Genomic DNA, 21187 nt, shown 5'->3' with positions numbered 1-21187 from the left:
GGCTATGCTAATAACTGTCTTAAGGATCTTAATATATAAAGATGTCAGTTTGAACAACAGAAAAAATGAATGCCTCTTCATCTTAGTTCTACTCCTTGTTCACCATTTGTCCTAGAATCCGCACTGTGCATCAACTAGGAAAATTTACTCTTCACTTCATCCTCCAGTTCAATTTCCTACACGTTCAAGGACTAATTTCTTGTATTTTGTGAATGTTTATTCAATAGTCATAAAGCACTGGGAAAAGGGCAGACAGCCATGTTACAAGATCCCCATCCACTTCATGTTGTCCCAGGATTTCTGCAGCTTTTCCCAGGGGGATGGGATGTCTGTATTAATGATAGGTATAGAATAAGGGCAGCTGTTTAATGCAGCAGAATAGGGAGTTCCCACCTGTTCTCACCTTCCCAACTCATTTACCTCTGTTCGTTGGTGAGGAACCCGCTTCAAGGAGTACCCAGCTGTGGTTCTTAGATGTAGTCCCATATCCCTCTTTAATTAAAGGATCAGAAAGGGGAAGCCAGCACACTTAATGTATGTTACTTTCTTAGGCTTTGCAGGATAATCCCTGGGACTCAAGGCTGATGTTTTTGGATAGCCACTGGAAAAACCTTATGTTGGTGCCCATTTCTATTACTATAGGACTCTTCTACTAATACTAATATAGTCCTAAAAGGCGGTAAGCCTGTACTGAGAGAACATCTGTGTGATTTCAACATCTGAATCTGTTTCCTCAGAGGTATTATTTCTACTGGCTGCACTTCATGGATGAATCTATCAGTGAGCACCAAATGCCTGCCTTAAGCCCAGGTACAGAGAGCATAGAAAAACAGCCCTGCAGTCTCTATGATTGAAGTCCTACATATTAAATAACTACCAAAGTTATCAGTAATACAGGAATAGCCCATTCCCACAAAACTACTGACCACCCAACTTCTCCCCTAGACCCCATATTGGCTGATATTGTTAATGGTTCTCTCTCTTCAATTGCTGTTTCTCTTTCCTTTAAATCTGCTGTCCTCCCTCAAAAAAACCCTTGACCCCCTCCGTCCTTGTAAACTACTGTCCTATTTTTAACTTCCCCTTTTTCTCCAAAGTCCTTGAGAACATGTTGTTTTCTCGCTGGTAGCTCTATTTCAAATCCATCCGGCCTCTCAGAAAGCGGCTCGGGGGCCGGATGGAGCTGGGGAGCGGCATGCCTTGCAAAATTCCGCACCTGCTAACATCAGGGCCAAAACATTCAGCCTCAATATATTGGATGAGCAGAAATCTCCAATTAAGTACTGAGATGACAAATTATTGCCCTTGGTCCTAGCTCCAAACTATTCATTAACTACTGGCTTCATCCCTCTTTCTGGCAACTGTGAGATTAAACCAGGTGGTTCACGAACTTGGAATCATATTTGGTCCAGGATGAGCTTCCAGCCATATTGCTATACCATCAGTAACACCTCCTTTTTCCACCTCTAAAGTTGCCTGGCTTTGCCCTGCCTTACCTCACCTGCTACTGTAAAGCTCATTCATTCATTGTCATCTCCAGTCTTGACTATTCCAACACACTCCTGGCTGATTTCCCATATTCAACCCTCTGTAAACTTGAAGTTACACAAAACTGCATTACTCACGTCCTTATCCAACACCCTTATGCCTGATGCTGACTTACATTAGCTCCCGGTTAAGCAGCATCTTAATTTTCAAATTCTCATCTTGGTTTTCAGGTCTCGCTGTTGCCCCACTATCTCTACAGTCTCTTGCTACCCTACAACCCTCAGAGATATCTGCTGTCCACTAATTCTGCCTTCTTAAGCTCCCCCAATTTTAATTATTCTGCCATTGGTTGTTGTGTCTCCAGCTGCCTAGGACCTAGACACTGCAATTCCCTCCCTAATTCTCTTACTTCTTTTAATATGCTTCTTAAAACTTACCTCTTTAACCAAGCATTTAGCCATCTGCTCTAGAATCGCCTTATGTGGGTCGATGTCTAGTTTGCTTTGTAGCGCTCCTTGGGACTTTTTATTACTTTAAAGATGCTATACAAATGCAAGCTGTTGTTGATCTGCAATTCTAATCTTATAGGTATATTACTATTTTTGATTCATTATTCAGTCGGCAAAATTAATAATATATACTGCTCTTTTGAAATGCCACAAAATAAGGTTATTTTAAAAATGTAAACTGGTCAAAAACATTAATGCTTTATGACACTTTTTGAGATGTAGGTGTTTAACCTTATATTCTTATGTTATCATTCCTAATACCTACTCATAAGCAATTCTCCTTTAAGTCCTATGGAATGATACTCATTTACTTGAATCTTTTTGGGGATTATATTAGTAACCACAGACACTCAAATGGAAAGCTCCTGTTGGGTAATTTTCTTAAATTAATTATATCTTGTTCCAGATAGTTGATTATATGTTTTACCTAAACTGACCAAAGTTGAGTGAAAAGTTAATTTAAATATTTTACAGCTTATTAAGATGATAAGCCAGCAGTGTTAAAGACCCATTCTTCAAAACAATGCCAGTTTTTATCATGTTCTTTCTGAAAAATAATCTGAAGTATAAGGGGGAGGAATTACTTCAAGTTTAGCAATATGATCAGATATTTTAAATTGTCATGGTGACACATGGCTGCAGAACTGGACACTTGAATATTTGGAAGGGAGACTATTTTCTTTCAAGGGACTGAAAATGTTTGGTGTAAGGCAAACATGTATAACATTTCCTTTATATCTGGTGAAGGATTTAAAAGTTTATATGAAAAGTTCATAGAAAGACAGCAAACACTCCATTAACACACAAATGCTGGTATATACCTTTCTGTACAGGAGTGTTGGAAGAAGACCTGATGGTTCCAATAACATTTTATTTCCTCTTCTGGTATCAACAAGGATGGGCACAGGTTTCTTGGGCACCGACATCTGAACGTCAACTATATTGGTTTTAACAAAGTTTTTCTTGGTGTGAAGTCCCATTATTGGCTTTTCAGATGGGATAGAGGATTTTATTCCTTCTACAGGGACTTTGTAAGGCTTCCCTGTGGAATGAAACAGATTATGTTCTTGAGATGATGTAGGTTGCAGATGTCCTTTGTAACCACCATCATTGTTCAGCAACGGCCCAGAAAGAGATGTGATATGATGGTTCCTCCATTCACTGACTGGCTGAGAAGTGACACATCCCAGCTAAACTGTGGAGGAATGAATGAATTTACAGAAAATTCCTAATTGACTCTCCAACAACTGGAAGCACTGCCTGATGTAGCACTAAGCAGTATAAAGGTTCAAGTCTAGGCTAAGTTAGCTGATCTCAGCTATGGCAGTAGTTGGATCACTGCAATTGTTCCCTATATCCCTGGAGTAGAATGAATAAAAGTCAGTAAAAATCAGAAATATGGGAGGAACCTTGATTCCATCAGGAACAGTAACTCACTGAAATTGCACCAATAACTAACGGTAATACTAATAACACTCAGACTCTCCTCACAACCAACAGTAATAGAATAACTTACCAATAGTTTATATTTAATTGACAGTAGTAGTTGTAAATGCCCCAATATTCCACCTTTAACCTGCTACCTCTAGCTGGAATCCCCCTGCATTGCATAAGGTTTGAACTCAGTTACTGTGTGGTGACAACTCTAAACATGAGATCTTCACTCATGCGTTAAAACGGGTCAGTACAGACCAACCTGAACCAAAGCAAGAGATTGCACAAAGAGCAGTGAACTCAGTATTTGGATTTCTTCTCACAGGACACATTGTTCTAAACTCAGCTCCAGCCACTCCCTGAGCTCAGACGCAATAAAGGAGGGTTTCTGTAGAATGATAGATATTACAGAACAGGTGGAAATCTTCCAGCCCCACGTGCTAATGCTTGCTCCTGTAATTCCACTCCCCTTCAGATACTTACATATTCCTCCTTTTCAAATATTTATTCCATTCCTTTTTAAATATTATTCCAGACTTTACCTCAATAGCCATTCTAGTGAAGCATCTTCTGACATAATAGTTCTCAATGCAAATAACTTCCTTCCCTCTTGATTTTTCCAGTTAGAATCCTTGGTTTCCATCCCCTTGTTCTCCTTTCACTGACTAGTGGAAAAAAATCTATTTACCCATCGTGAAGTCTCCTAGTTTCAATCACTTCTGGCTGCTTCTCTCTTGATGCCATTCCCACTCACTACAGTGTTGTTGCTGCTCCTGGCTCTGTAAAAAATTATCGGTCTCCACATTCAACCCATTTCCCTATTGCCTCTCTCTTCCGTCCTCACAGCTTGAGCCCAAGCCCTCCTGATTCTCAGTTACCCTAACCCTAATCTCCAATGCCCCTAACCCAATTTCCAGGCTCCCTCTTCCCCCTGTCCAATCTCCAATTATCTCACCATTCTGAAACTCCTCCTGTTTCTGCCCTCAAGTCACCTACCCTAATCATATTCCACAGTCACCCTCTCCCCCACCTTTATCTCCTGACCGCCATTCTCCCTCTTCCTGCCTGACGTACCAACCTACCTCTCTCTCTCTTCCTGATCTCTCTCTTTCTCTTCCTAATCTTTAATTCATTCTCCCTCTCTTCGCCAGCCCCCAGTATCTCTTTCTTCCCTCACCCCATTCCCTTCTCCCCTATCCCTGGAACCATTCTTCAGTCACTCTCTCCACTTTTCCTGTTTTTGTTCCCTCTCCAAAACTTCATTTTCCGTTTTCCTTCTCTCTTCCTGACTCCTGAGCCTGTCCTTGATTCCAGAATCTAAATGTCACATGGTTAGGATCAGACTTCATTGTGGTGCCCTACATGGGTAACAACTCATGGATTAAAACACATGGAAAGAAAAATCAGCTTGGGTGTACAATAGGTGGTTTATGCAATGGGCCCAATTAAAATTGAAAGTTACCATCGCTCAGTCTAGGCCAATTAATGAAAAACAACTACTTCAAAGCACCAGATTGTAGACTGAGAACTGGCACTAGGGACGAGTAATAAATGCTGGCCTTATGAATGAAATAAAAACTCAGCCAGCCCTGTAGCCTGCGGCCTAAATCCACACTCGTGCACTCCTAAAACATAGGCGCACAGTCTGTGATTTTCCAACCATTAAAATTAATAGGTGAAGAAGTCATGTGCTGTGGGTTAGCTTGTGCAACCATCCCCAACTTGCAGTATAGCATCCTCATGATGCCTCCATTTCAAAGTGAGTTGAACCTTTTGAAATAAAAACTGAAGTATGTAGAAGTGTGTTGAATGTCATATAGAAACTACTGAAATGCGTATTTTAGTTACTACAGTTAGATATTTGAAGTTATAAAATATTTTGCAATATTTTAGAGGCTTACTTTCTGGTAGCGTTTGTTCCTTTGAATGCTTCAATAGGTGGTGTTTTGGGCAAGGAGGCTCAACTTTGGGTAACCCCATTGTTTTGTGTGTTGATTTCTTACTATCCCAGTCTTTTTGTACAACTTTCCGTTGCAATGAATGATACCTGACAAAAAACATCAAAAACTTTCTAAATACTTCTGAGCATTTTCACATGAACAAAGCAACTAGCTGTTGTTTTGGCACAAGCAACATTTGTTTTATTTTAAAAAAGTAAAGCCCAGTTCATACATAGAACCGTTAATTCCAAGCCAAGATTCTTGAGCTCAAGAATTGAATGTTGCAGTGCAGGGTACAAAGTTATATTTAAATTGTACAGTACTTTCTATTGGACTGTTTTATACAGGAATTCATTTAGCGATCCCAGTACGAAGATTGGTTTAAAAATTGCCAAGCGACTTCGAAAACATCCTCCTTTAATTTTCTGTTCTTTTGCTGCTGTCACATACATATTAAGAAGTCTTCATGCTAATTGTCCTAGTGCAGACCTCCCCACCCCACTCCCTGCCAAATATGCACCATGATTTCCTCATAAGAATCTTTCTATATTTAAGCTTTTTGAAGGAATTTGTTGTCCAAAGGATTGATGTTAGGCAGGTCAGGCCACACCAGAGGCACACAGCACCCACCTTCCAGAAGCCACACAGCACAAACCTTTATTGGTCAGAGAAGCAGTGCCCGCAGAGGCTTCAATGTATAACAGTGATTGAAAGATTGCAAATACTGTGGCCACAAGAGCAGGTCAGAGGCTAGGAATCCTCTGGCGAGTAACTCACCTCCTGACTCCCCAAATCTTGTCCACCATCTACAAGGCACAAGTCAGGAGAGTGATGGAGTGCTCCCCATTTGCCTGGATGAGTGCAGCTCCAACAACACAAGAAGCTTGATATCATCCAGGACAAAGCAGCCCTCTTGATTGGCATCACATCCACAAATATTCACTCCCTCCGCCACCGATGCACAGCAGCAGCACTGTGTACCAACTACAAGATGCACCGCAGGAATTCACCAAGGCTACTTAGGCAGCACCTTCCAAACCAATGACCACTATCATCTAGAAGGACAAGGACAGCAGATAGATGGGAACACCACCACCTGGAAGTTCCTCTCCAAGTCACTCACCATCCTGACTTGGAAATATATCTCCATTCCTTCAAGGTTGCAGGGTCAAAATCCTGGAACCCCCTTCCTAACAGCACTGTACCTACACCACATGGACTGCAGCGGTTCAAGACGACAGCTCACTACCAGCTTCTCAAGGGAAACCAAGGATGGGCGATAAATGCTGGCCTAGCCAACGAAACCCACATCTCGTGAATTAATTTAAAAAATTGCACCGACTGCTTCATTTACCTCACTAACACATTAGGGCTGTTGCTGTGCCATTCAGCACTGTGCAGCAAAGGTAGGGCTGGAAAGGGCACAGATGAGGGCTCTAACATATCTAAAACTCCATGGCTGTCAAAGTTACAGCAGCATTTAAATTTCATGCTTTTGGTTCACTCAAGCCTACCATTGTTGAAATTTCCCTCCACTCATTCACTATCTTTCTTTCTCTCCCTCCTTCTTGCTCCCCTTCTTCCCTTCCACTTATACTCTGCTTCCTTGCTGCTCCCCTTCGTCACTCTCAAAGTTGGGAGAGCTGTTGCAAAGACTTTGGTAGAACACAAAGAGACAATACAAACTAAAGGGCACAATTCTACGGGGTTGCAGAAGCAGAAGGATTCCTGGGTGTATATGCGCATAAGTCATTGAAGGTGACAAGACAGGTTGAAAGTGCGGTTAATAAAGCATACAGTATCTAGGCTTTATTAATAGGGGCATAGAGTACAAAAACAAGGAGGTAATGTTAACTGGTTCGGCCTCAACCAAAGTATTGTGTCAGTTCTTGGTACCAGACTTTAGGAAGGATGTGAAGGCATTAGAGAGAGAGAGAAAACAGAAAAGATTCATGAGAATCGTTCCAGGAATGAGCAACTTCAGCAACGTAGATAGATTGGAGAAGTTGGGACTGTTTTTCTTGGCGAAGAGGAGGTTGAGAGGAGACTTGATAGAGGTATTAAAATCATAAGGGGACTGGACAGAGTAGCTATAGAAAAACTATTCCCATTGGTGGAAGGATCGAGAATAAGAGGGCACAGATTTAAGATAATTGGCAAAAGAAGCAATGGAGTCGTGAGGAGAAACTTTTTCAAGCAATGAATAGCTATGATCTGGAATGCGTTGCCTGAGGATGGGGTGGAGGCATGTTCAATACAGAGGGAATTGGATTATTATCTGAAAAGGAAGAATTTGCAGGGTTATGGGGAGAAGATAGGGGAATGACACTAGGTGAACTGCTCATTTGGAGAGCCACTTCAGAAATGATAGGCCAAATGGCCTACTTCTGTGTTGTAATCGTTCTGTGATTCGGTGACTAGTTAAACAACTGTCTGACATAATTATAGTCAAAGAAGGAGACCTCATACTAATGTCTAAGAGTCCTGCTTTATCATCCCAGTATACATCTTGACCAACCAGCAAGACAAAATCCCGCTCCACTCCCCCCCCCCCCCCACCCACAAAGATGCAGACACATAAGAACATAAGAAATAGGAACAGGAGTAGACTATTCGGCCCCTCGAGCCTGCTACACCATTCAATAAGATCATGGCTGATCTTTTTGCGTTTCGATTTTCACATTCCCAGCTAACCCCAACAACCTTTGATTCCCTTGCCTAACAAGAATCTATCTACCTCTGCCTTAAAAATATTCAATGACCCTGCCTCCACCACCTTCTGAGGCACAGGATTCCAAGGTCACGCATCCCTCAGAGAAAAAATTTCTCCCCATCTCTGTCTTAAAAGGGCTACTCCTAATTTTAAAACAGTGCCCCCTAGTTCTGGACTGACCCACAAGAGGAAACATCCTTTCGATGACTACCTTGTCAAGACCGTTCAGGATGGATAGCATCCATTAGCCTTCTTAATTACTTGCGGTACCTGCATAGTAACTTTCTGTGACTCATACTAGACACTATGGACACAGTTGGTTGGAGCATCTGTGGGAGTCCTCAGCTTTAACGTCTTCCCCATGAAATCACATGGCTTGTGGTCAAACATGGGCATGGAAACTTCCAGCTAATCGCGACCTCCTGCTTCAGCTGCTTCATCAATTATCTTTCTTACATAAAAGGTCAGAAGTGGGGATGTTCAAGGTGTTACGAATGTCAGTTTTATAAGATGATTATGTTTCGGACTGTTTCTTTAATTCAAGGTAAAATATACTAATAAAGAGGGGTCATGTGAGGGTCAGCTAAGAGTTCTGCCCGTCAACAAGGTATGGTTTGGTTACCAAGGGGACCGGTAGGGGAGTGGGTCAGATTTTATTAAAATGCACATGTACTTAATGCTTGAAAACAAAGGCAGAAGCAGATGTTCTTGTTATTGAAGACTTTCTGTCTTAGAGACTTTGAACAGAGCACGAGGGCACGGCGCGAGGGGGCGCCGCCGGAGGGAGCGCGCGAGGGGGCGGCGCTGGAGGGAGCGCGCGAGGGGATGGTGCCGGAGGGAGCGCGCGAGGGGGCGGCGCCGGAGGGAGCGCGCGAGGGGGCGGCGCCGGAGGGAGCGCGAGGGCACAGCGGTTGCTGCAGTCTGCAAAGGGAAATGGATATTTTCTCTGTTAACTACTGGGCAGAGTGTTAGGGAAAGCTTGTCTCCTGGTTGAAGAGAAGGAACCCACAGAGATTTAAGAACACTGGAAAATTTTCCCTGGCAAGGATGGGAAAAGAATCACTGGTATGTGCTTTGGTGAAATGGGGAGAAGAGAACTTGTTGAAAGTTAGAAGTGAGTTTAGACTGTTTCATGAAAAGACTACAACTCTGTGGTAAATGTGTTGTAAAGTGTATATGTGACGTGGGTTATCGGTCAAATTAAGATATTAATAAGAATAATCTTTGCTTTAATTTAGACTTTCAGTCACCTACGAAGTAATTTTTAAGTCGATGTCGCTTTTAGTTTAGGGGAGGCAGTAGCATGGTGGTATTGTCACTCGACTGGTGCAGTAATCCAGAGACTCAGGGAAATGCTCTGGAGATCCACGTTTGAACCCCACCATGGCAGATGGTGGAATTTGCATTCAATAAAAATCTGGAATAAAAGTCTAATGGTGACCATGAAACCATTGTTGATTGGCGTAAAAATGCATCTGGTTTGCTAATGTCTTTTAGGGAAGGAAATCTGCCTTCCTCACCTGGTCTGGCCTACATGTGACTCCAGATCCACAGTGATGTGGCTGGCTTTTAAATACCCTCTGAAATGGCCTAGCAAGCTATTCAGTTGTATCAAATCGCTAAAAAGTCAATGAAAAAGAATGAGACTGGACAGATCACCCAGCATTGATCTAGGCAATGGAAACGATAACAGCAAACCCAGCCCAGTGGACCCTGCAAAGTCTTCCTTACTAACATCTGGGGGCTTGTGCCAAAATTGGGAGAGCTGTCTCACAGACAAGTCAATCAACAGCCTGACATAGTCATACTCACGGAATAAAATCTTCCAGATAAATTTCCATACACCACCATCACCATCCCTGGGTATGTCCTGCCCCACCAGCAGGACAGGCCCAGCAGAGGTGACAGCACAGTGGTGTACGGGGAAGGAGATGCCCTGGGAGTCCTCAACATCGAAGTCTCATGGCATCAGGTCAAACATGGGCAAGGAAACATCCTGCTGATTACCATGTACCACACCCATCAGTTGATGAATCAGTGCTCCTCCATGTTGACCATCACTTGGAGGAAGCACTGAGAGTGGCAAGGGCACAGAATGTACTCTGGGTGGGGGACTTCAATGTCCATCATCAAGAGTGGCTATACAGCAACACCAAAGACCAACTGGACAAGTCCTAAAGGACATGGCTGCTAGACTGGGTCTGTGGCAGTTGGAGAGGGAACCAAAAAGAGGGAAAAATCTACTTGACCTCATCCTCACCAACCTGCCTGCCGCAGTTGCATCTGTCCATGACATTAATCGGTAGGAGTGACCACCGCACAGTCGTTGTGGAGACAAAGTCCTGTCTCCACAATGAGGATACCCTTCTTCGTGTTGTGTGACACTACCACCGTGCTAAATGGGAAAGATTTCAAACAGATCTAGTAACTCAAGACTGGGCATTCATGAGATGCTGTGGGCCATCAGCAGCAGCAGAATTGTACTCAACCACAATCTGTAACCTCATGGTCTGGCATATCCCTCATTCGACCATTATCACCAAGCCAGGGGATCAACCCTGGTTCAATGAAGAGTGCAGGAGGGCATGCCAGGCATACCTAAAAATGAGCTGTAAACCCGGTGAAGCTATAATACAGGGCTACTTGCTGCTTATGCTGTTTGGCACACAAGTGATAGACAGATCTAAGCAATTCCACAACCAACGGATCAGATCTAAGTTCTTTGGTCCTGCCTCATCCAGTCGTGAATGGTGGTGGACAATTAAATAACTCACTGGAGCAGGAAGCTCCACAAATCTCTCCATCCTCAACGATGGATGAGCCCAGCACATCAGTGCAAAAGATAAGGCTGAAGCATTTGCTACAACCTTCAGCCAGAAGTGCCAAGTAGATGATTCATTTCGGCCTCTTCTGGAGGCCCCTGGCATCACAGATGCCAGTCATCAGCCAATTTGATTCACTCCACATGATATCAAGAAACGGCTGAAGGCACTGGATACTGCAAAGGCTATGGGCCCTGACCATATTTCGGTAATAATACTGAAGACTTGTGCTCCAAAACTTGCTGTGTCCCTAGCCAAGCTGCTCCACTACAGCTACAACACTAGCATCTACCTGGCAATGTGGAAAATTGCCCAGGTATGTCCTGTACACAAAAAGCAGGACAAATCCATCCCGGCCAATTACCGCCCCATCATTCTACTCTCGATCATCAATAAAGTGATGATGGGTTCATCAACAGTGCTATCAAGCAGTACTTACTTAGCAATAACCTGCTCACTGACACCCAGTTTGGGTTCCATCAAGGTCACTCAGCTTCTGACCTCATTATAGCCTTGGTTCAAACATGGACAAAAGCTGAGGAGAGAGTGACTGGCTTGACATCAAGGCAGCACTTGATCGACTGTAGCGTCAAGGAGCCCATGCAAAACTGGGGTCAATGGGATCGGGGGAAAACTCTCCACTGGTTGGAAACATACCTAGCACAAAGAAAGATGGTTGAGGTTGTTAGAGGTCAATCATCTCAGTTCCAGGACATCACTGCAGGAGTTCCTCAGGATAGTATCCTCGGCCCGACCATCTTCAGCTGCTTCATCAATGGCCTTCCTTTCATCATAAGGTCAGAAGTGGGGATGCTCACTGATGATTGCACAATGTTCAACACCATTTATCACTCCTTAGATACTGAAGCAGTCCATGTCCAAATGCAGCAAGACCTGGACATATCCAGGCTTGGGTTGACAAGTGGCAAGTAACATTCACGCCACACAAGCGTCAGGCAATGATCATCTCCAACAAGAGAGAATCTAACCATCACTTCTTGACATTCAGTGGTATTACCATTACTGAATCCCCCACTATCAACATCCTCGGGGTTACCATCGATCAGAAATTGAATTGGACAAGCCATATAAATACTGTGGCTGCAAAAGCAGGTCAGAGGCTAAGAATCCTGTGGCGATCCAGTAACTCACTTCCTGACTCCCCAAAGCCTGTCCACCATCTGCAAGGCACAAGTCAGGAGTGTGATGGAATGCTCTCTCCTGCCTGGATGAGTGCAGCTCCAACAACACTCAAGAAGCTTGACACCATCCAAGACAAAGCATCCCACTTGATTGCTTATGGATGAGGTGCCAATCACTCTCTCCACCTCCGACGAACAAAGGCAGCAATGTGCACCATTTGCAAGATGCACCATAGAAACTCACCAAGGCTCCTTAGGCAGCAACTCCCAAACCCATGACCATTACCATCTAGAAGGACAAGGGCAGCAGATACATGGGAACACCACCACCTGCAAGTTCCTCTCCAAGCCACTCACCATCCTGACTTGGAAATATAACACCATTCCTTTAACGTTGTTGTGTCAAAATCCTGGAACTCCCTCTCTAACAGCACTGTGGGTGTATCTACATGTTCAAGAAGGCAGCTCACCACCAGCTTCTCAAGGGAAATTATAGATGGGCAATAAATGCTGGCCTAGCCAGTCATACCCAGACCCCATATATGAATTTTTAAAAAACTTGAAATTTTGTCATGCAATCCCTTTAAGTTGGTCATGTGGAATTTAAATACCTTATTAAAAGTTATCAGCCTCTATGGAGACTATTAGAACTGATGATTGCACAGTATTCTATCCAGCTTCATTCTCAACTTCTCAGACAATGAAGTTTACGTGTAGCACGACCTGGGCAATGTGCAGGCTTGGGCTGGTAAGTGGCAAGTGTTACGATCCCCATATAGGTTGATAATTTTTAAAAAGAGATGAATTTTCCTGCAACCAACAGATGGAACTGAAGGTCAAGAGCCTATGTTTTAAGACTTTTACTGTATGCCTCTGTCAAATCTCTCTCCTGAGCAATAGAAGTAGCCAGGTTCACTCCCCACCGAATACAGCAAATTAAATGTGAAATCTTGTTTGCTTAAACTCTGGAAAATTCCACTGCACCCGTTTTACAGCTTTTGGGATCTCTCTCACTCAAGTCCCCAATTTGTTATGATCCCCTAGAGACCAATAACTTTTACAAAGAGCTGAATTTACCAGTGACAGACAGATAGAGCCAAAGGACCAAGGTTCCACATTTTACGACTTTTACTTTAGCAGCAAACTAAAATAAACATATATCAAAATTTGCTAAACAGGTAACTAATACATCAAACTAAAGAAAAGGTATTTTCACATTAACTAACGCAACCAAAATATGTCTTTCAAAACCCTTCCACTGTGCCCCACATGTAGAATTATAGGAACAGCCCCAACGCCACTCCCAGTTCTGCAGCGGAGGTTCACTTCTCCCCGCCATGCCAGGTCGAAACTTCCAGTATCCTCTGACAATTGTTCCACTCAGTCTGAGTTTTCCTGGATCTGATTACCACCAGCAAGCATACCTTAGCAACTCAGTTTCTTAAATCTTTAAGAGCCTTGTCTGGTCTATTCCCTTTCTTTTGAACAGAAACCGAACTCTTACAAGCATTCCACCCTGCTTTCCCACAGCAGTAGCTGTTTTGTTTCTCTGTGACTCAAACAGCAGCTGTCTTTTTTTGAGATACTGTGAAAAAGCGTTAAAGCAGCCATCCCACCTCAGCGAGTTCCTGTTTGAGTTTTTCTCCCCATGACAACCGGATCTATAGGCATGTCTCCAAGCTGAGGTGTTTATCCAAATTCTGTTTTATTTTTACTTAAAGGTATATTTTCAAACATAGCCATCATGTAAAGTTCAGCGTTCATGACACAATAACATTCACCCCCTACAAATGCCAGACAATAATCACCTCCAAAATCAAAGGGCATAACTACTTCTCATGGATTTATAACAGCATGACGATCAGCAAATCCAGAACCATCAGTATTATGATGGTTGTTACTGATTAGAAAACTCAATTGGGCCAGCCACATATATCATGGCTACTAGAACAGTCCCAGGCTGGGTATCCTATGCTGAGTGACTCACCTTCTGACCCTCAAATATCTGTTCACTACCTACTTCACAACTTTCCATCCAGGACAAAACAGTCCACTTGATTGGCAGCCCATCGATCATGTTAAACGTTCATTCCCACCATACCTGGTGCACAATCTATGGGATGCAATTCAGCAACCCACCAAGACATATTCGACACCACCTCGCAAACCTGCATCTTCCACCACCTGGAAGGCTAAGGGTAATAGGCACGGGTAACACCATCACCTCCTAGTCACCCACCATCTGATTTGAGAATGTGTATCATCATTCATTGGTGTTGGGTCAAAATCTAGAACACCCTCACCAACGGCAAAGTCAGGCTACCTTCACCACATGGACTGTAGCAGTTCAAGAAGAAGGCTGTCACCATGTTGGCAAAGGCAACTTGCGATGGTCAGCAGGGTCCATATCCCCGATTACAATTTTAAAACTTCTTCCTTCTCCGCACCCCTCTAAGCTTTCCTCTCCTTCACCTCCCTCTTTCCTTCCTTCTCTCCTCTCCATTCCACTCAATATCTCCCATATCCTGCTCCTCATCACTCTCCTTTCCATTCATTCTTTCTCACTCTTTCCACTGTCCTCCTTCACCCTGTCCTCCTTCTCCTCCCTCTGACCGCCTTGCCCACTTTCTCCCTCCCTGTTCCCTCTTCCCCCTCCTTCCTCTGCTCCCCTTTCAATTCCTTCCTCCCCCTCCCTTTCTCTGTCCCATTACCCCACCGTCCTCCCTTTCTACTTTTTTTATTTGTTCATGGAACATGGTCATGTGTAGGCCAGACCAGATAAGGATGGCAGATTTCCTTCCCAAATGAACGTTAATGAACCAGATGGGTTTTTATAACAATTGACAATGGTTTCATGGTCATCATCTGACTTTTAATTCCAGATTTTTATTGAATTCAAATTCCACCATCTGCCGTGATGGAATTTGAACCCCGGTGCCCAGTGCATTACCCTGGGTCTCTGGATTACTAGTCCAGTGACAATGCCACTATACCACCGCCTCCCCTTTCACTCCCTCTGTCCTGCTTCCCCCTCTCTTTCTGTCCCACTGTCCTGCACCCCCCACCCATTCCATCCCTCTGTCCTGGGTCACTCTCCCTTTCTGTCTCTATGTCCCACCCCCTTTCCATCTCCCTTTCATTTCCCCTGCCCCGCATCCCCCTCCCTCTCCATCCATTTGTCCCACGTACACCCAACCTTTCCATCCCCCACCCTTTCACCCATCCCTTCCCCTCTCTTCCATCCCCACTCCCCCTCCCCTCTCTTCCATCCCCAATCCCCCTCCCCTCCACCTCCACTCCCCCTCCCCTCCACCTCTCCATCCTCCTCCCCCATCCATCCCATTCCCCTCCCCCATTCCCCCCTTTTGTACCCTCCCCCTCCCCTGTGCCCCCCCCCATCCCCACCCTCTGACCTCCTTCCCCTTCCCTCCACCACACCTTTCCCACCATGCCCCCTTTCCCTCCATACTCACTCCCTTATCCTCTGCCCTACCTTTACCTCTATCCCCCTCCATCCACCCCACCTTTTCCTCTGTGCCCCCTTTCCCTCCGCCCGCTTTTACCTCCCTCTGTCCACCTTCCCCCTCCCTCCGTCGCCCCCCAACTCCTCTCACTCTCCATTCCCTTCTCAGATTCTACCCCGCAATGTCCGGTGGGGAGCCATTCCCTGTGACTCGCGCCGGCCGGACTCTCACTTGAGCGGGTGGCGAGGCGGCGGCTCCGACCGAGGGAGCAGGTTGTAGATACACTCCCTCGGAGTCTCCTCGTCCATCGCGGCTGAGGCAAAATGTTTCAAGGCGGTGGAACGACCGAGCGAAGGAGCCACGTTACCATGGAGACCGTTACCAACAACAAGCTGGGTCCCAAGAGACGTCACTTCCGCCCTGCTTTCCCGGCCTGTGATTGGCTAAAACATTAAATCATCATTACACATCCCCACTATCCCGTTCCCGTTTGAAATTAAGGGTCTGCGCGAGAGAATAACAGAAAGAGATAGAATACAGAGAGATAAAAACAAAAAACTACTGCGGATGCTGGAAATCCAAAACAAAAACAGAATTACCTGGAAAAACTCAGCAGGTCTGGCAGCATCGGTGGAGAAAAGAGTTGACGTTTCGAGTCCACATGACCCTTCAACAGAACTGGGTATAGTTAGGAGAGGGATGAAATATAAGCTGGTCTAAGGTGGGGGGCGGGGGGGGGGGAGAGAGAAGTTGAGGGTGGGGTGGTTGTAGGGACAAGCAAGCAGTGATAGGAGCAGATAATCAAAAGATGTCACAGACAAAAGGATCAAAGAGGTGTTGATGGTGGTGATATTATCTAAGAAAATGTGCTAATTAAGAATGGATGGCAGGACACTCAAGGTACAGCTCTAGTAGGGTTGGGGTGGAAAGACTGACAAGGTATTAGTTGTAGATTTAAAAATAATGGAAATAGGTGGGAAAAGAAAAATCTATATAAATTATTGAAAAAAACAAAAGGGAGGGGGAAGAAACGGGGTGGGGATGGGGGGAGGGAGTTTAAGATCTAAAGTTGTTGAATTCAATATTCAGCCCGGAATCTGTAAAGTGCCTAGTCGGAAGATGAGTTGCTATTCCTCCAGTTTGCGTTGGGCTTCACTGGAACAATGCAGCAAGCCAAGGACAGACATGTGGGCAAGAGAGCACGGTGGAGTGTTAAAATGGCAAGCGACAGGGAGGTTTGGGTTTTTCTTGCGGACAGACCGCAGGTGTTCTGCAAAGCGGTCGCCCAGTTTGCATTTGGTCTCTCCAATGTAGAGGAGACCGCATTGGGAGCAACGAATGCAGTAGACTAAGTTAGGATACAGAGAGAGTTAGAGAGAAAACAGCGATAGAAAGAGAAAACAGACAGAGAGAAAATAGAGAGAGAGAAAACAGACAGAGAGAAGATAGAGAGAAAACAGCGATAGAAAGAGAAAACAGACAGAGAAAATAGAGAGAGAGAGAGAAAACAGAGAAAATAGAGAGATAGAGAGAGAAAATAGAGAAAATAGAGAGATAGAGAGAGAAAACAAAGAGGGAGAGAGAGAGAAAACCGAGAGAAAACCGAGAGATAGAGAGAAAACCGAGAGATAGAGAGAAAACCGAAAGATAGAGAGAAAACCGAGAGATAGAGAGAAAACCGAGAGATAGAGGGAGAATAGAGAGAGAAAGCAGAGAGATAGCGAGAGAGAAACAGAGGGATAGAGAGAGAAAACAAAGAGGGAGAGAGGGAGAAAACAGAGAGCTAGAGAGAAAACAGATAGAAAGAGAGAAAACCGAGAAATAGAGAGAGAGAAAACCGAGAAATAGAGAGACAGAAAACCGAGATAGAGAGACAGAAAATAGAGAGAGAGAAAGCAGAGGGATAGCGAGAGAGAAAGCAGAGGGATAGCGAGAGAGAAACAGAGGGATAGAGAGAAAATAGAGACATAAAGAGAGAAAATAGAGAAGAAATAAAGAGAGAAAATAGAGATGAAATAAAGAGAGAAAACAGAGAGATAGAGAAAGAAAATAGAGAGAGATAGAAAATAGAGAAATGAAATAAAGAGAAAATAGAGAGCAAGAAGTAGAGAACATAGAAAATAGAAAGGAAATAGAGAGAGACAAGATAGAGAGGGATATAGAGAAATAGAAAGAGAAAATAGAGAAAGCAAGAAAAAAATGGAGAGGGAGTGACAGAAATGGTGAAAGAGAAAATAAAGTCAGAAAATATAGACAAATATGGAAAATGAAAATAGAGAGAAAATAGAGATAGAGACAGCAAGGCAAATAAAGAATAAAATTGTGAGAAATAGATAAATATATTTGTGGAGAGAGAGGGGGTGATAGAGAGAAAATAGAGATAGGGAAATATAGAGCAAAATAGTGACAGAGATAAAGAGTAATGGATATATATATATATGAGAGATAGAGAGAGAAATGGGGAAAGATAGAGAAATAGAGATGTACAGAAAGAAAAAGCTAGAGAGAGAGAAAAGAAAGGGACAGATATAGAGAAATTGGTGGAGAGAAAAGGGGAGAAATAGAGATATATAGTGATCGAAATAGGGTAAGAGAAAATAGCAGAAGGTAAAAGAGAGAAGTAGAGAGTTAGAGAATAATAGAGTTGGGGAGTAATAGATAGAGTAAAAGAAATAAAGAGTAGTGGAGAGTAATACATATATAGAAATATTGAGATAAAGATTAAACATAAGACCATAAAAATAGGAGCAGGAATAGACCAAAGTGAATAATTACACATATCCTCATGTCATACTCCATCTGCACTTGTATTGCCCACTCATTTAACCTGTCTATATCTCTTTGTGTCCTCCTCATAGCTCGCATTCCCATCTTTGTATCATCACCAAACTTGAACATTATTCTGTCTGTTTGTCTAAGTCAGTAATTAGATTATAAATAGTTGAGGCTTCTGCACTGATCCTTGAACAGCTGTTTGGTGGTTTCTAAAGTTCTAGAAAGTTGCGAACATATGAATTAGGAGCAGGAGTAGGCCGCTCAGCCCCTCAAGCCTGCTCCACCATTTAATAAGATCATGGCTGATCTGAATGTAACCTCAACCGCACATCCCTGATAACCTTTCACTCCCTTGTTAATCAAGAATCTATCTAGCTCTGCCTTAAAAATACTCAAAGACTCTGATTCCACTGCCTTTTGAGGAAGAGAGTTCCAAAGACTCACAACCCTCTGAGAGAAAAAAAAATCTCCTCATCTCTGTCTTAAATGAGCGACCCCTTATTTTTAAACAGTGATCTCTAATTCTAGATTCTTCCACAAGAGGAAACATCCTTCCCACATCCACCCTGAAAACACCCCTCATGATCTTAAAGGCTTCAATTAAGTTGCCTATTACTCTTTTAAGTTCCAGTGGACACAAGCTTAACCTGTCCAACCTTTTCTCATAAGACAACTCGCCCATTCCTGGTATTAGTCTAGTAAACCTTCTCTGAACTGCTTCTAATGCATTTACATCTTTCTTTAAATAAGGATACCAGTTCTGTACACAATACTCCAGATGTGGTCTCACCTGTGCCCTGCACAACTGAAGCATAACCTCCCTACTTTTGTAACCAATTCCCTTCATAATAGGGTGGAGGACTGTGAAACATTAGAGGAAATTAACAGAGAGAGAGAGGAGTTTAGTGACCTTAAACGTGGATAAATCCGCAAGCCTGGATGAGATGTATCCCAGGTTGTTGAAGGAGGCAAGGGAAGAGATATCAGGGGCCCTGGCAATAGGTTTCAAATCCTCTCTGGCCACAGGTGAGGTGCCAGAGGACTGGAGGAATGCTAACGTTGTCCCATTATTAAAAAATGGAGGAAAGGATAGACCAGGAAATTACAGGCCAGTCAGTCCAACCTTGGTGGTGGGGAAGTTACTAGAAAGAATTCTGAGGGACAGCATATATCTGCATTTGGAGAGATATGGATTAATCAGGGATAGTCAGCATGGATTTGTTATGAGAAGGTCATGTTTGACAAATTTGATTGAATATTTTGAGGAGGTAACCAGGAGTGTTGATGAGGGTAATGCATTTGATGTGGTCCACATGGACTTTAGAAAAGCTTTTGATAAGGTCCCTCATGGCAGACTAGTCAAGAAAGTAAGAGCCCATGGGATCCAAGGCAAAGTGGCACATTGGATCCAAAATTGGCTGAGAGGCAGGAAGCAGGGGGTAATGGTAGAGGGATGTTTCTGTGACTGGAAGTCTATTTCCAGTGGGGTTCTGCAGGGCTCGGTGCTGGGGCCCTTGCTGTTTGTGGTGTACATAAATGATTTGGACTTAAACGTAGGGGGTATGATCAAGAAGTTCGTGGATGACACAAAAATTGGTAGGGTGGTATACAGTGAGGACGATAGCCGTAAACTGCAGGAGGATATCAATGGACTGGTCAGGCAGGCAGAGCAGTGGCAAATGGAATTCAACCCAGAAAAGTGTGATGTAATGCAGTTGGAGAGGGCTAACAAGGCAAGGGATTACACTATGAATGGTAGAACCCTGGAAAGTACTGAAGATCAGAGGGACCTTCGTGTGCATATCCACAGATCCCTGAAGGTAGCAGGGCAGGTAGATAAGGTAGCTAAGAAGGCATTAGCCTTTATTAGCTGAGGCATAGAATACAAGAGCAGGGAGGTTATGCTGGAACTGTATAAAATGCTGGTTAGGCCACAACTGGAGTACTGTGTGCAGTTCTGGTCACCACATTATAGGAAGGATTTTATTGCACTGGAGAGGGTGCAGAGGAGATTTACTAGGTTACTGCCTGGGCTGGAGGGTCTGAGCCATGAGGAAAGATTGGAAAGGCTGGGGTTGTTTTCCTTGGAGCAGCAAAGGTTGAGAGGGGACCTGATAGAGGTGTATAAGTTTATGAGGGGCATAGATAGGGTGGATAGGAAGGCACTTTTTCCATTAGTTGAGGGGTCAATAACCAGGGGGCAGAGATTTAAGGTAAGAAGTAGAAGGCTAAGAGGGGAGTTGAGGAGAAACCTTTTCACCCGGAGGCTGGTGGGAGTCTGGAACTCAGTGCCTGAAAGGGTGGTTGAGTTAGAAACTCTCATAACATTTAAGAAGTACTTAGATATTCATGCATTGCCATAGTCTCCAGGGCTATGGGCCAAGCGCTGGAAAATGGGACTAGTGTAGTCAGATCTTTGTTGACCGGTGCGGACACGATGGGCCAAGGGCTCCCTTTTGTGCTGTAAACATCTATGACCCTATGAGCCTATGAGCTTTCTAAGTGCCCTGCTATAACATCTTTAATAATAGCTTCTAACATTTTCCCTATGACGGATGTTAGGCTAACTGACCTATAGTTTTCTGCTTTCTGTCTCCTCTCTACCTTTTGAATAAAGGAGTTATGTTCACTATTTTCAAATCTAATGGAATCTTCCCCGAATCTAGGGAATTTTGGAAAATTAAAACCAGTGCATCAACTATCTCACTAGTCACTTTTCTCGAGACCTTAGGGTGACGTCTGTCCGGACCTGCAGCCCCAGCAATTTGCTCAACACCACTTCCCTGGTGATTGTAATTTTCCTGAGTTCCTCCCTCCCTTCCATTTCCTGATTTACAGCTATTTCCAGGATGTTACTTGTGTCCTCTATAATGAAGACTGAAGCAAAATACCTGTTTCAT

At 43.8% G+C, this 21187-nt stretch overlaps 1 protein-coding gene across 1 annotated transcript in view; it reads right to left on the bottom strand.

The window, feature by feature from the left end:
* enkur (enkurin, TRPC channel interacting protein) overlaps positions 1-15882 on the bottom strand; it is a 33072-nt gene extending 17190 nt beyond the window's left edge. The window contains exons 1-3 of the mRNA XM_078534729.1: positions 15744-15882; positions 5333-5478; positions 2819-3039 (exon numbers count right to left, since the gene is read on the bottom strand). Of these exons, the coding sequence (XP_078390855.1) occupies positions 2819-3039; positions 5333-5478; positions 15744-15820 (444 nt within the window). The 5' untranslated portion in view covers positions 15821-15882. The remainder of the gene's footprint in view (positions 1-2818; positions 3040-5332; positions 5479-15743) is intronic.
* Positions 15883-21187: the final 5305 nt, after the last annotated feature.

This window comes from Cetorhinus maximus, chromosome 3 (assembly GCF_964194155.1).
Source record: "Cetorhinus maximus chromosome 3, sCetMax3.hap1.1, whole genome shotgun sequence".
NCBI classification, from domain to species: domain Eukaryota; kingdom Metazoa; phylum Chordata; class Chondrichthyes; order Lamniformes; family Cetorhinidae; genus Cetorhinus; species Cetorhinus maximus.
This window is presented reverse-complemented; position numbering and strand designations above follow the sequence as displayed.